General features: G+C 31.7%; 1 protein-coding gene across 2 annotated transcripts in view; it reads left to right on the top strand.

Annotated features, from left to right (window-relative positions):
- Window positions 1-16,120, top strand: part of LOC141458393 (uncharacterized) — a 311,203-nt gene extending 295,083 nt beyond the window's left edge. The window contains exons 6-18 of one of the 2 annotated variants that reach the window (XM_074136305.1): window positions 2,442-2,529; window positions 9,321-9,509; window positions 10,580-10,722; window positions 11,542-11,649; window positions 12,132-12,239; window positions 12,963-13,059; window positions 13,517-13,574; window positions 13,918-14,024; window positions 14,364-14,460; window positions 14,800-14,906; window positions 15,072-15,168; window positions 15,508-15,614; window positions 15,954-16,120. In XM_074136305.1, the coding sequence (XP_073992406.1) occupies window positions 13,012-13,059; window positions 13,517-13,574; window positions 13,918-14,024; window positions 14,364-14,460; window positions 14,800-14,906; window positions 15,072-15,168; window positions 15,508-15,614; window positions 15,954-16,010 (678 nt within the window). In that variant the 5' untranslated portion in view covers window positions 2,442-2,529; window positions 9,321-9,509; window positions 10,580-10,722; ... (1 more) ...; window positions 12,132-12,239; window positions 12,963-13,011 and the 3' untranslated portion in view covers window positions 16,011-16,120. Of the gene's footprint in view, window positions 1-2,441; window positions 2,530-4,927; window positions 7,384-9,320; window positions 9,510-10,579; window positions 10,723-11,541; window positions 11,650-12,131; window positions 12,240-12,962; window positions 13,060-13,516; window positions 13,575-13,917; window positions 14,025-14,363; window positions 14,461-14,799; window positions 14,907-15,071; window positions 15,169-15,507; window positions 15,615-15,953 lie in introns of those variants that run through there. The other variant, XR_012460915.1, reaches the window with a different exon arrangement.
- The last annotated feature ends 282 nt before the right edge of the window (window positions 16,121-16,402 follow it).

Here is a 16,402-nt window from a genome sequence, read left to right as displayed (position 1 = left end):
TCCCCGTTAACCCACTTATGGTAATTGTAAACATTATCCTTTTAAATATACATATATAAACAAATTCAATGCATCAGGGCTAACTTTTAACAATGAGATTATTGTCAGCTATTTATACTACTTTAGTTTAATAATGGTGGAGCGATCGCATTATTTCAGCTAATCTAGCTGAAAGTGTATTTCCTTGCTTTTCAACAGGATCATTAAGAATTAAGCTGTTCCTATTTCAAGAAATGGGCGTAGAAGTTAGTTTGTTTTTAAATTTTCAGCTTCCTCTTAGGCCTAATTCTTTCCTCTACGCATAATTCTTTCTTCTAGCTTGATTCTTTCTGCTATCCTGATTTTTTCCTCTACGCCTAATACCTTGTTGTACGCTTAATTCCTTGTTCTTCGCTTAATTCTTTGTTTTACGCCTAATTCTTTTCCTCATGTCTAATTCTTTCTCCTAAGCCTGATTCGTTCACCTACACCTAATTCTTTCTTCTACGTCTAATACCTTTAATTTGAAGTCTTCCCAACTAGTTCTTTTTACGCTAGTATCTCCTTTGGTCTCAAATTTCCAAGTTCTACGTCTAGTACGCTTAATTCCTTCTTTTACGCCTAATTTTTTCTTCCCCTAATTCTTTTCCTCGTACCTAATTCTTCCTTCTATGCTTAATTCTTTCTCTTAAGCCTGATTCGTTCACCTACACCTATTTCTTTCTTCTACGTCTAATACCTTTAATTTGAAGTCTTCCCAACTAGTTCTTTTTACGCTAGTATCTCCTTTGGTCTCAAAGTTCCAAGTTCTACGTCTAGTACGCTTAATTCCTTCTTTTACGCCTAATTCTTTCTTCCCCTAGTTCTTTTCCTCATGCCTAATTCTTTTCCTCATGCCTAATTCTTTCTCCTAAGCCTGATTCGTTCACCCACGCCCAATTCTTTCTTCTATCCAGATTCTTTCCTTTACACCAGATTCTTTCTTCTACGCTTAATTCCTTGTTCTACGCCTAATTCTTTTCCTCATGTCTAATTCTTTCTCCTAAGCCTGATTCGTTCACCCACGCCTAATTCTTTCTACTACGCCTGATTCTCTGTGGCAGTGTTCTCATTTTAAACGAAAAGTAGTTTATTGTTAATTAATATTTACGAACAAAAAAAAAAAATAGAAAAATATTTATTCTGAGATTTTATCTTCTTTTGAAGGGCTGTAGCTGCTGCCCAGCTTGACAGTACAATGACTATTTGAACTGGCGATGCACGCTCATTGTCGTGAATTGAATACTCTTTTCCAAGTAAAAGTTCAAAAAAAAAAGTTATAATAGAAAATAGACTGCTATCAGCTCTCTGTGTTCACACGGCATTCTCGGTTTTACTGGGAATTTCGATTTTGAAACAATGCAACAATGAGGAACATAGAAAAAATAAAATAGCCACTTTATTGATTTGCCCTTGAATTAATATTTTTTTTAAAATCAATATTTCCATCGAAAAAGAGTTGAACCACCTCAATGGCGACTTTGGATAATCGATAGCAGACATAGTTTCTGGAAAGGTAAATATTTGATAAGAATCGAAAGTATTTGGTTGTATTGGGTAAGGTCAAGGTGACCGAGTTACACTCCACACAATAAATCAATCTTCCAGTTAAGGGACAAGTCCAGTAGATAGATTTGGGATGTTCAGAAGGAATTGGGAGCGCGACAGATGCCTACCATATCCAAAGCTCTAACAGCCTCTCCTACCGGATATCCCAGAGTATGGTATTAGAATTAGAAATGGGACGGGATCTACGCCCCACGGCACCGCAGCCACAAGAGGCTGACGAAACCTCCCCTACTAAAGAGGTTGAGGATTTTCCCTACTAGTTCTTTTAGCGCTACTATCTCCTTTGGTCTCAAACATCCAGAGGTTTCATATCGCAATCACTCGATTGCGACACAATCGAACAACAGGCGAGAGGCCGTCTCCTTCTCTTCCTGACCTCAACCTGCCCAATGGTTCCAAGTTAATAAGCCCCCACCTTGTACAGAACTGCTTCCTGAACCTACCATGCACCGTGAAAAGGCCTGTAATCAGAGTAATCTGATTTCTACCCACGCACAGAGTCACTCTTTGTTTACACAGCCAAGGTATCATAGTCTTGCTGTGTTTAACCCCAGGACACATCACCCAGTTCTTTTCATGTTCTCTCGAGATCCAATCAGAGTATGGTACAATAGTATGTGTGTGCGAAGAACAGCTAAAGTTTGGCCGTAGAATCGCTAAATCTAAATTATCAACTACCTCTACGAGCCTGCAACAATGATTCTAGCGACGGAGCTCTCATTGTTAGGCTGGGGTATCCTCAGAGATGCTAAGTTCCCTGAAAAGTATCTGTCTGAAGTATCCTGTCTGGATTTCCTTTGATAAAAATCCATGCATTCTTTGTATAACTTCAGTTTTCTTTCTTTTTTTTGTAGGGACTTTTGTTTGCCGAGATGCTGCGGGTACCGCATGAATTAAGACAATTTTGACATCCAAAATTTCATCTTCTGTTGAAAAACTAAGGTAAGTCACTTGATAAATGTTTATCCTTAATTTTTTTTTAATTTTGCGCCAGTTTTAGGCAGCAACTCGGTATCATAATAGCCCAGCACGGATTTGTCCTACTGCTTTCGGATTTTCCTCCATCTTCAGAAATTTTTTATCAGTTTTGTGTAGAAAAATTTAACTCTAGTTCCCAATTTTTAAAATTAATCTCCCAGGTACCCAAACGAAAAAAATGTGTAGAATGTTCGTGTAAAAACATACCTATATTTACATTTTCATTAGTATAATGAGGAATGATTGGGGGCCACGAGATTAACACGATCAGATCAGCGTTTTACGCAAATTGAGCTTAATGCGAGTTAGGCCAACAACCGAAATTGGAATTGGAAGCCCATTGCTAAGAGCTTAACAAGAAAAAATTCGTTCTTAAGTAACTTCTGTCATGATTCATTATGATCTTCAGTAAAGCTGGAGGTGGTAAATATGCTCATAAACCCTAATAAAAACATAGAGTTTTGAGAACTAGGGAGCCTAGGGATTGCCAGAGCCGATAAGAAAGAGAGAGAGAGAGAGAGAGGGAATGACACTGCTTCCAGAAGATGTAAGTAGGGGGATGCTAAAGGACGCGCCTGGATTGGTGGAAGAGAAACGAGCTTGTCCCAGGATCGTCCTCCATAACACTGTTGATGACGTTAAAATTGAAATGGAGTACGGAGATGAATTCAATCCTCCTATTAAGCTAACGATCCGTGAATAGTCCAAAGCAGGGGTCCCCAAACTACGGCCCGCGGGCCACATGCGCCCCCCTGAAGACATTTATCTGGCCCTCGCCGCCCTTCCGGGCATCTCTTATTGGTGGTCAGTGAGAGGAGTGCCACTACGAGGGTCGTTTGAAAAGTCCGTGCAAAGTCAGAGAGATAGCACCACTGGCGCGTATCGAGGTTATGTTTAGTTAGTAGCATCTCTTGGAAGAACACACACCAAGTTTCAGCCAGATCGGTCTATTTCTTTGTGTTTGGCATTCGTTTGAATCGAGGAAGTCGAGTGATTTTCAAAAAATGGACGAAAAAGAATTTCGTGTGTTGATTAAACACTACTTTATGAAAGGTAAAATGCCTCAGGAGACTAAAGAGAAGCTTGATAAACATTATGGTGACTCTGCACCTTCGATTAGAACAGATTATAAGTGGTTTCAAAATTTTCGGAGTGGCCATATGGGCACAAGTGACGCTGAACATTCTGGACGCCCTGTTGAGGTTACTACTCCAGAAATCATTGATAAAATCCATGATATGGTGATGGATGACAGAAGAGTGAAGGTGCGTGAGATTGCTAGTGCTGTGGGCATCTCGAATGAACGGGTACATAATATTTTGCATCAACATTTGGACATGACAAAGCTATCCGCAAGATAGTTGCCGCGATTGCTCACGCTTGACCAAAAACGAAATTGTGTGAAGTGTTGCAAGGACGGTTTGCAGCTGTTCCAGAAGAATCCGCAGGACTTTAAGCGTCGTTTCGTCAGTGTGGATGAAACATGGATACATCACTACACTCCTGAGACCAAAGAACAATCTAAACAATGGGTTACCAAGGGGGAATCTGCGCCAAAAAAGGCGAAGACCGTTCCTTCGGCCGGAAAGATTATGGTGACTGTCTTTTGGGATTCGCAAGGAATAATCCTCATCGACTATCTGGAAAAGTGTAAAACTATTACAGGTGCATATTATTCATCGTTATTGGACCGTTTGAAAACCGAGCTGCAAGAAAAACGCCCACGATTGGCCCACAAAAAAGTCCTTTTCCATCACCACAACGCACCAGCTCACACCTCAGCAGTTTTGGTCGCAAAATTAATGGAAATAGGGTTCCAACTCGTTTCACATCCCCCCTATTCTCCAGACTTGGCTCCCTCGGACTACTATTTGTTCCCCAATATGAAGAAATGGCTGGCGGGAAAAAGATTTTATTCAAACGAGGAGGTGATTGCAGAAACGAATGGCTATTTTTCAAACTTGGACAAATCCTATTATTCGGAAGGGATCAACAAACTAGAGCAGCGTTGGACGAAGTGTATAAGCCTAAAAGGAGACTATGTTGAAAAATAAAAAAGGTTTACCCCAAAAAATTAAGTAGTTTTTATTTTTGCACGGACTTTTCAAACGACCCTCGTATATGTGGCGGCGTCGCTCATGTACAGTACTACTTCCGGCGTCACGGCTCCGAAAAATAACAGCAGAAGTAGGAAGAAAGGCAAAGCACTATAACTAAACCGGACATTGGACCATCTCATTAGCCAATAGCAGGCCCATAGTTCCCACAGAAATACTGATTTTAAATTTACTTGTTCTTTATTTTAAATATTGAATTTGTTCCCGTTTTGTTTTGTTTTACTTTAAAATAGTTTGTTTTATAGTCTGAGGGACAGTGAACTGTGGCCTCCTGTGTAAAAAGTTTGGGGATCCCTGGTCCAAAGCATAAGGCTTAGAAAGATCCTAGATTCTCCAGGAAATCCTTACATTTTCTAGTGGAGCTTAGCTATAACTAGAATTAGAAAACAAAGGAAAACAAGTTTCAACTTATCTCTATTTACGACTAAATTATTAGAGGAGAAATATCATTGGACATTAATACAAACATAAACAAAATTATCAGGTAACCTATTGTTATCCATTGTGTAAATTTCAACTCTTATTTAACTTCGATAAAACTGTGTAGCCGGATTTATTTCTAAGAGAAATAATTGAAATCACAACAGTCTTGAATAGTATAAACACTGAAAACAAATAAAATATAAAAGAATCATATAGAATGTTTGTCTCTGTGTCTGTGTGGGTGTTGAAATCAACTGTTCTTGTTTATTACGTAGAATATGGACGATAAGTTTGGCTAAAGTATATAGATGAAAAGAATTCAAGTGCCAAAGTTAGTTGTAGTGTTACAAAAGTTTTTTTTTACATAGGTCAGTTACGTCCTGAAATATAGATTAAGTTGTTGGAAGATAAATCAATAGGTTACGGGAGGCTAAATGTAAATTCAATCACGCGAAAAGTTTTTAACACGAAAAATTTCGATATCAGGTATCGATAGAAATAATCAAGTTTAATAATAATAAATAAAAATTATTACTTTTATGTTCACTGTTTTCAAGAAAAATAGAGCAAATGATCAATCCTATGTTCTTGAAAAATTAAAGTAAGAAGCTTGAATTACTGTTCATCATTTTTGGTGATTGGCGAAACATCACAGTGGCAAAAAAAAAGACTGTAGCAACACTCTTACGACACAAAACTAAAGAAGAACAGCACAGCACTTTCCTTACACAGCACAGAAAACCATCACACTTTCGATTTCCCAAACACAAAGATACTTAAATCAGAAACCAACACACAAAAAAGGAAATGATGGACATATCTAAGACAGAAAACAGTCTAAATTTCAAAACTGACACCAACAATTTATAAATAACATATACGGCCAACTTACTACAAAAATACTTGACAATTGGCAACACTGACTTCCTTACAACCAAACACATATCACACACAGACCGATCACATTCAGTCCCATGAACAGACAAGATAGAATACACACCAACCCTCTAATAATGTAAAATAGTACATTGTAAATTAGCCCTGAAGATTGACCTAGTCCCTAGTACGAAAGCTCGGCATAATAAAGTTTATAATGACTGAAACTGCCATTAATGTTTTCATCCTATTGATTAAAGAAGCTTTCAAGTTATTATACCAATAATAGTAATGTTCGTTTAGGTATATACAGTCGACTCTCGATAATTCGAACTCTACAGCTGCTAACTTCGGTAAATCGAAAAAATGCAGTGTATCTAGATACGCTCGATAATTCGAACTCCTTTTCTTAACAACAGGGGGAGAGAAGGCTCTATAATTCGAACGAGGCAGCTTCCCCTCTTTATAATTCGAATTTTCCCTAGTAATGTTTACTTCTCATTTTCCGCTGATTGTTCATTTCCTGCGTAATGTTTCCCTCCTTTCCTGTCCAGTTTAACTTTCCAATTCTCTTTCCTAGTTTGTCACGAAGGGAAGCACGTCTCCCTTACTGGGTCTGACAAAGTAAAATTATCGCGGCCGTGAAAAGTGGTTCGAAACAAAAAGATATCGCCAAAACTTTCAATATTCCACCATCAACGCTTTCTACAATTCTAAGTCACTTGACTAAGTCAAGCCACATTGTAACAAAAAACTGTTCATTTTTTTAATTAGGTACATATGTATATTATTATTTATTGAAATGTTAATACATATGTAATTTTTTTGTCGTTTTCATTATTTTTACTATTTTACTTGAGGCTATATATGTCTAAAACTTAGGTAAGCTCATACGTATTTTCAATAACGTATGTACATACATATATACAAAATAAAAACTCTTAATAATTCGAATTTTTTCCCCCTTCTTGATAATTCAAACTTCTTGATAATTCGAAGTCTCGATAATTCGAATTTTTCTTGTAGTCCCTTGGATTTCGATTTATCGAGAGTCGACTGTACCATTAAGGTTGCTGCCAAAAATCTGACATACCACAATTCTCATATTTTTGAACCGAATTTTCACATTTAGTTTACGATTTTCTGTAAAAACGACTTGATCTTTTCATTTTTTCTTACTATATTTATCAAATTTTGGATTTTCCTTTGGAAAATCCCCGCATCCTTGATTTTTTTTTTAAAGAAAAAAGATTTTCTTTAGGCTTCCACACAAAATAGTTCTACAATGTTTTGAAACATTTACCCAGGGAAGTAGATTGGTTAGGCTTTTCACTAAAATAGCGTACCATCTATTCAATTTTAATTATTCTTAAATATGTAACCGAAGTGTCGCAATTGAATAAAATTGGCCCACTTCAATTGCTATTTCAATAAAAAAAAAATTATATTTTCAGCAACTTTTTTCTTTTATTTGTTAATGATAACTTTATCAGAACTTTATTGATAAAGTGGAATTATTTAATTTTGAAGTCGAACTAAATTTTTACTACAAATTGTAAGTTTCCAAAAAACTGACTACCTCCTGTGCGGTAAGAAAAAGTCATGCGAGTAGTCATACCTCTTTTTCCCCTACGGCTTGGTCTCATTTTTGCATGATACTTCGTTTTCTTAATGTCCTCTTGAAATTGTATCTTAAGTCTAGCTATAAAAATTTATTTAAATTCAGGAGATGTATGTCTTTTAATTGATTGTTATGGGTTTAGAAATTGGTTATTTTTTCAAGAAACAAGATAGTGTAATTTAAAAAATATATTTTTTTTAAAAATATTTTAAAAATTCTACATCCTTAATAATAATATACAATAATTCTTGACATCCCAAAATGAGAGTAGTGAGGTGTGCAGCCTGTACAATCAGCTGTTAAACCATTCCACCACATTACCTGGTTGAGAGCTTAGTGGCAAGGAGTGTTATCTACGTCAGAGCTCCTTTGGTTTTGTTATCAATGAAACATTTCATTTGCTTGCTAAAGAAGCTGCCGGAGATGGTGATGATCGAAATTAATTGTGGGTAGGATATTTACAGGACTAAGTTAAATGTAAGTCTCATTAGACTTCATATTACTATTTTAAAAATATAGTAAATAGTGTACATACAGTTCACTACAAATTAATTCACAACCAGTTCAACAAATGAATATTAGTATTATAAGAATTAGTACAACATAAAATCTAGTAAAGAACTTCACAACTGTTTCTTAAAGTCTAACATTAGTATTTGTATAATGTATTTGAGCATAAAGACTACAAAATTTTAATTCTTATCCATTTTGGATTTGATCCATAAAGAACCATAGATCACCAAATTCTTTAAAAACCAAACTCAAAGGCCAATTCAAAGATGAGAGAAACCAGTAACTAACCTGAAATATTTCGCGCCTTAATGAAACAACTTAAAGAAAAATAGAGTAGAATGCGCTAGGTTTTAGAGTTCTAAATTAAAGACAAAACAAAAAGATTGTAAACGTCACAATTGAAACAGCTCTTTACCTTTCGTATTAACATAACCTACATATAAACCTATTCATAGTTCTCAAATCAAGCAATTTGATGAAGTTATTTACCACTCTGTTCGAAATATCTTTGGTTTATACATTCCTTTAAATTGTTAGGAGTGTTATAATTGCATACTTGTAAGGTAAGACCAATAGTATTGCATGTTATTCTATCCAGTGGTCTTTAGCCGTGATGATTCTTCCAATTACCATACAACTTTTAATGCACTTCTCTAAATATCGGACCCATCAAAATAGTATTTTTCGGTTGCCGATTAAAGCCATAATATCTGAATAATCCAGAAGGTTTGGAGCTGAATTTTATAAGTTGTTTCTATTTTCCAAGGAATCTATAAACAAGACAAAACTTTAAAAAGGTTTTAATCTTTAAAAAAAACAGTGTTTGATTTCGGTCATCAGTACTTTAAAGTTGGCTTTTTGAAATCGTAGTTTAGACACCAGTTGGCCAGTTAGTGTGTCATCATTCGAATGACCAACGATTAAAAAGTTAGTAAATATTTCAGTTCTTAAAATGCATTTTCAATTTTTGTAAGAATCCCCTTAAGTTTGCCCCCGAAATTAACGAAGCAAGTTTCCTCTTCTATGAAAAAGATAACAGAGCATATTTTCATTTCTAGGCCACAGTATAATATGCTTGTGTTGTAATTTATAGTCTTAGTTCGCGAATAGTGTTTGTTTTTAAAGGGAGCATTATGCAGAATTATGCCTCAAACTAAACTGTACATGATGTATGGTGCACCCTAGAAAATGTATTCTTGTTTTAGGATAGATCCTGTGGATGATTTATTTGGGCACGTTGACTACATGAACGAGTGTGTCTTTCTTTCTTCCTGGCCAACCCTCCGGGTTGAAGAGTTCTTCTTAAACATGGAATATTATGTGGATAAATATAATGGAATAAAGGATTATAAAGTGAATAATATAGACTTCATGCCAGATTTTTGGTTCAGCAGGTATGTGCCATTTATTTTAGACTTTCTGTGAGGCTTAGGTTTGTTACGTTCTAGGCAAATTTCAAATTCATTACTTTAGTAACAAAAATCGCATGTGTTTTATGCACTTGCTTTCCTTTGCTTCTATATGCAAGGTTTTTCTGGCTCCTACACTTTTTCGAATTCAAATATTTCGAAGACTAACAAATTCTTCCTAACATTATTCATTTTATAACATCTCACTTACATCAAAGTGATACATTACTAGAAAGTTTAAAATTTGACTTGATTGTAATGTTACAAAATGTGGTAGCTATGATTTTCTCTGAACATAACTTTTATTTTAATTGTCATCTATACTAAAGGATCATTATCCAGAATTTTTGTTGATTTATTTATTTTTAGTTACGTTACTTGTAAATAAAAAAGTATGAATGCATATTTTTATCGAATTTGCCTATCATCTAACAAAATTATTGCCCCTTAATTATTTAAATTATTTCGTAAGATAGCAATACATATCTTCTGAAGTGTGTGGAATTTATTAGTGTATTGATATTTGCAAGTTGAATAGAAAAAAACATATCCAAAATTTAAGAACTCATCAGTATTTGAGGAAATAACCAAGATTATTACAAAATAAGAACAAAATCTTCCACAATACAAATTTAAAAATATGTAAAACATTGCCATTAAATTAAAAAGTAGCTTGTAAAAAGAGCATGCAAATGCTATCTAGCGACAGCTGCTGGAACTAATTCTATTAATTGCACCAGAAGTAGTTTCAGTCATTGCCGCTAGGTAGCATGGTAAGTACTTTTGACACCTATTAAATACAGTAAATAACCTCACCATTCCTTGTTTTATAAGGTTTAGTGTTTATTCTGCTTAGTGGAATTGTAAATTCTATTAATTAAGTGTCACAGAAGTGCTTTATATGCTTTATTTTATTGCTAAATGTTCTTTCTTATGGTAAAAAACATTCTATGCTTTACATCGAAATGTTACTATTTTTAGGAAATTGTTTTCCTCTGGTTGATTCTTAATTATATATTTTTTCTATATAATTGGTTTTACCCAATCATTTAAAGATGATGCTGCAGTAACCAGGTCAATGACTATTTTAAATGCCATTAAAAAGTAATTGCGGATATCTGCATTAGCCTACAACTAGTTTGGAAGTTAATAAAAATTGAAGTATTTGCATCATTTCTACTCTCAAGACATCTTGCAGGTAAGCAACTCATAATATTTGCTTTAGTTTTTTAATTAAGAGATGTGATTTCAAATGTTTATGAAGTTGACATATTTCCGTAGTCAAGAGTAGATATATTTTTTAATGTAAACGTGTTATTTAAAAAGAATCTGTCGCCATTACTTTGTTTCATATAAAAAGTTTTAACGGTTCCTTAGTTTATAATCAGTCATCATATTCATGTTATGAACCGCTGATACAGTAACTGTTTCATTTTGAGTTTATTTGTTGTTTTTAAATTGCTGCACTACATTTCATCCGTTTGCCATCCTTACTGCTATAAAAGTAAATGATTAATTACGATTTTATATTTTGAAAATTGTGAACTTTTACCTAAATATTTAACATTTCTCTCATATGAGGGTGAACAAATCAATTAAATGAACTTTAATGTTCTAGACAAGAATTATAGTCTCCTGCCAATAGTGAGAGACTATTGAAGGGCAGTTTTCTAATATACAATTATTTACAAATCCATGAAATTTGTTATTTGCTCTTAATTTGAAAATGTGAATGAATATTTCCTTTACATTCATTGTTCTAACTTGTCAAAAATCAAACAATCGTAATTGCAACTTCTATAAAAATATGTTTTAAATGTTTTAAACATCTTTTCGTAAACAATTTAAATTATAAGGAAATGTTAATATATACAATGTATAATTTGAATTAAGGCACAACCGTTGTATGAATCTTACCAGTGGTTTTAAGTTATAATTATAATTTGAATACATTTTTAATATTAGTAAGCTACAATGAAAACTATTTATTGTTAATAACTTTTCTTTATTTTCACAGCATTCATTTGGCATTCTAATTGTAATTCTGTACTATTTCATTCCATCAGATGGCTGAAGGATCGCTTTGATGACGCATCTATTCAATTCAACACATACAGAGATAATAGTAAGTACATGTTTTCAGTTTTAAGCATGTTATTTATCAATAATAGTTAAAAGATAGCAAAAGTATACATCTATGAATTAGATACCTACCTAATAGATTGATTGATTTGTCTAAAATCAAAGTATTCAACACGTACAGCTAACAGAATTACATGATTTCACTTTTCAGTATGTTATTTATCATTAATAATTTATGATAATAAAAAGATATGTGTATGGATTAGATACCTATATAATAGGTTGAATGATTTGTTTAAATTCAAACTATTCTTGCAACTTCCATAAAAATATGTTTTAAACATCATTCCGTAAACAATTTAAATTATAAGAAGATATAATATATACAATAAATAGTTTGAATTACCACAAAATTGTTGCATGAATCGAACCTGTTGTTTTAAGTTGTAATTTGAATACATTCTTAATATTAGTAAGCTAGAATGAAAACTATTCATCGTTAATAACTTTTCATTCTTTTCTCAGCCTTCATTTGCCAATCTAATTGTAATTCTGTACTATTCCATTCAATCAGATGGCTGAAAGATGGCATTGATGAAGCATCCATTCAATACAACACGTACAGAGATAATAGTAAGTACATGTTTTCAGTTTTAAGCATGTTATTAATCAGTAATAGTTAAAGTTAGCAAAAGTATACGTCTATGAATTATATGAAAATTGAAAATGAAAGTAATTGGTTACCATGAGAATTAGAGTTTCATCTTTAGATTGCCTTTTTACATATAAACAGTTAGTAATTGTATGGATTAGATACCTACCTAGTAGGTTGAATGTTTTGTCTAAATTAAAACTATTCAACTCTTACTGCTTACAATACGTACATGTTTTCACTTTTCAGTATGTTATTTATCATTATAGTTTATGATAATAAAAAGATATGTGTATGGATTAGATACCTATATAATAGATTTAATGATTCGGCTAAATTGAAACTATTCAACACGTACAGCTAACAGAAGTACATGTTTCAGTTTTAGGGATGTTATTTATCAGTATTAGTGTAAGATAATAATAGTATACGTGTATGGATTAGATACCTACCTAATAGGTTGATTGATCTGTCAAAATTTAAACTATTCTTGCAACTTTCATAAAAATATGTTTTCAACATCCTTTCTTAAACAATTTAAATTATAAGAAGATATTAATATATACAATATATAGTTTGAATTACCACAAAATTGTTGCATGAATCGTACCAGCTGTTTTAAGTTATAATGTGAATATATTTTTAATATTAGTAAGCTACAATGAAAACAATTTATTGTTAATAACTTTTCATTCTTTTCTCAGCATTCATTTGCCAATCTAATTGTAATTCTGTACTATTCAATTCAATCAAATGACTTTGATGACGCATCCATTCAATTCAACACGTTCAGAGACAATAGTAAGTACATGTTTTCAGTTTTCAGTATGTTATTTATCATTAATGGTTTATGATAATAAAAACATATTTGTACATGTTTCAGTTTTAAGCATGATTTTTATCAGTAGTAGTGAAAGATATTAAAAGTACACATGCATGAATTAGATACCTACTTAATACGTTGATTGATCTGTCTAAATTTAAACTATTCTTGCAACATCCTTAAAAATATATTTTAAACATCTTTTCGTAAACAATTTAAATTATAAGAAGATGTTAATATATATAATAAATATATAATTTGAATTAAGACAAAATCGTTGCATGAATCGTACCAGTAGTTTTAAGTCATAATTTTAATACATTTTCAATATTAGTAACCTACAATGAAAACTATTTATTGTTAATAACTTTTCTTTATATTCTCAGCATTCAGTTGCCAATCTAATTGTAATTCTGTACTATTCCATTCAATCAGATGGCTGAAGGAGGCATTGATGAAGCATCCATTCAATTCAACACTTACAGAGATAATAGTAAGTACATGTTTCAGTTTTAAGCATGTTATTTATCAATAATAGTTAAAGATAGCAAAAGTATACCTGTATGGATTAGATACCTACCTAATAGGTTAATTGATCTGTCTAAATTTAAACTATTCTTGCAACATTAATAAAAATATGTTTTACACATCCTTTCGTAAACAATTTAAATTATAAGAAGATGTTAATATATATAATAAATATATAATTTGAATTAAGACAAAATCGTTGCATGAATCGTACCAGTAGTTTTAAGTCATAATTTTAATACATTTTCAATATTAGTAAGCTACAATGAAAACTATTTATTGTTAATAACTTTTCTTTATATTCTCAGCATTCAGTTGCCAATCTAATTGTAATTCTGTACTATTCCATTCAATCAGATGGCTGAAGGAGGCATTGATGAAGCATCCATTCAATTCAACACTTACAGAGATAATAGTAAGTACATGTTTCAGTTTTAAGCATGTTATTTATCAATAATAGTTAAAGATAGCAAAAGTATACCTGTATGGATTAGATACCTACCTAATAGGTTGATTGATCTGTCTAAATTTAAACTATTCTTGCAACATTAATAAAAATATGTTTTAAACATCCTTTCGTAAACAATTTAAATTATAAGAAGATGTTAATATATACAATATATAGTTTGAATTACAACAAAATTGTTGCATGAATCGTATCAGTTTTTTTAAGTTATAATTTGAATACATTTGTATTATTAGTAAGCTACAATGAAAACTATTTATTGTTAATAACTTTTCTTTATTTTCTCAGCATTCATTTGGCATTCTAATTGTAATTCTGTACTATTTCATTCAATCAGATGGCTTTGATGAGGCATCCATTCAATTCAACACTTACAGAGATAATAGTAAGTACATGTTTCAGTTTTAAGCATGTTATTTATCAATCATAGTTAAAGATAGCAAAAGTATACCTGTATGGATTAGATACCTACCTAATAGGTTAATTGATCTGTCTAAATTTAAACTATTCTTGCAACATTAATAAAAATATGTTTTAAACATCCTTTCGTAAACAATTTAAATTATAAGAAGATGTTAATATATACAATATATAGTTTGAATTACAACAAAATTGTTGCATGAATCGTATCAGTTTTTTTAAGTTATAATTTGAATACATTTGTATTATTAGTAAGCTACAATGAAAACTATTTATTGTTAATAACTTTTCTTTATTTTCTCAGCATTCATTTGGCATTCTAATTGTAATTCTGTACTATTCCATTCAATCAGATGGCTGAAGGAGGCATTGATGAAGCATCCATTCAATTCAACACTTACAGAGATAATAGTAAGTACATGTTTCAGTTTTAAGCATGTTATTTATCAATAATAGTTAAAGATAGCAAAAGTATACCTGTATGGATTAGATACCTACCTAATAGGTTGATTGATCTGTCTAAATTTAAACTATTCTTGCAACATTAATAAAAATAACTTTTCTTTATTTTCTCAGCATTCATTTGGCATTCTAATTGTAATTCTGTACTATTTCATTCAATCAGATGGCTTTGATGAGGCATCCATTCAATTCAACACTTACAGAGATAATAGTAAGTACATGTTTCAGTTTTAAGCATGTTATTTATCAATCATAGTTAAAGATAGCAAAAGTATACCTGTATGGATTAGATACCTACCTAATAGGTTAATTGATCTGTCTAAATTTAAACTATTCTTGCAACATTAATAAAAATATGTTTTAAACATCCTTTCGTAAACAATTTAAATTATAAGAAGATGTTAATATATACAATATATAGTTTGAAATACAATAAAATTGTTGCATGAATCGTATCAGTTTTTTTAAGTTATAATTTGAATACATTTGTATTATTAGTAAGCTACAATGAAAACTATTTATTGTTAATAACTTTTCTTTATTTTCTCAGCATTCATTTGGCATTCTAATTGTAATTCTGTACTATTCCATTCAATCAGATGGCTGAAGGAGGCATTGATGAAGCATCCATTCAATTCAACACTTACAGAGATAATAGTAAGTACATGTTTCAGTTTTAAGCATGTTATTTATCAATAATAGTTAAAGATAGCAAAAGTATACCTGTATGGATTAGATACCTACCTAATAGGTTGATTGATCTGTCTAAATTTAAACTATTCTTGCAACATTAATAAAAATATGTTTTAAACATCCTTTCGTAAACAATTTAAATTATAAGAAGATGTTAATATATACAATATATAGTTTGAATTACAACAAAATTGTTGCATGAATCGTATCAGTTTTTTTAAGTTATAATTTGAATACATTTGTATTATTAGTAAGCTACAATGAAAACTATTTATTGTTAATAACTTTTCTTTATTTTCTCAGCATTCATTTGGCATTCTAATTGTAATTCTGTACTATTCCATTCAATCAGATGGCTGAAGGAGGCATTGATGAAGCATCCATTCAATTCAACACTTACAGAGATAATAGTAAGTACATGTTTCAGTTTTAAGCATGTTATTTATCAATAATAGTTAAAGATAGCAAAAGTATACCTGTATGGATTAGATACCTACCTAATAGGTTGATTGATCTGTCTAAATTTAAACTATTCTTGCAACATTAATAAAAATATGTTTTACACATCCTTTCGTAAACAATTTAAATTATAAGAAGATGTTAATATATATAATAAATATATAATTTGAATTAAGACAAAATCGTTGCATGAATCGTACCAGTAGTTTTAAGTCATAATTTTAATACATTTTCAATATTAGTAAGCTACAATGAAAACTATTTATTGTTAATAACTTTTCTTTATATTCTCA

This window comes from Rhodnius prolixus, unplaced genomic scaffold (assembly GCF_049639745.1).
Source record: "Rhodnius prolixus isolate KJV_2025 unplaced genomic scaffold, Rpr scaffold_5, whole genome shotgun sequence".
In the NCBI taxonomy this organism is placed as follows: Eukaryota; Metazoa; Arthropoda; class Insecta; order Hemiptera; family Reduviidae; genus Rhodnius; species Rhodnius prolixus.
The sequence above is the reverse complement of the archived record's forward strand: the minus strand, read 5'-3'. Positions and strand labels throughout refer to the sequence as shown.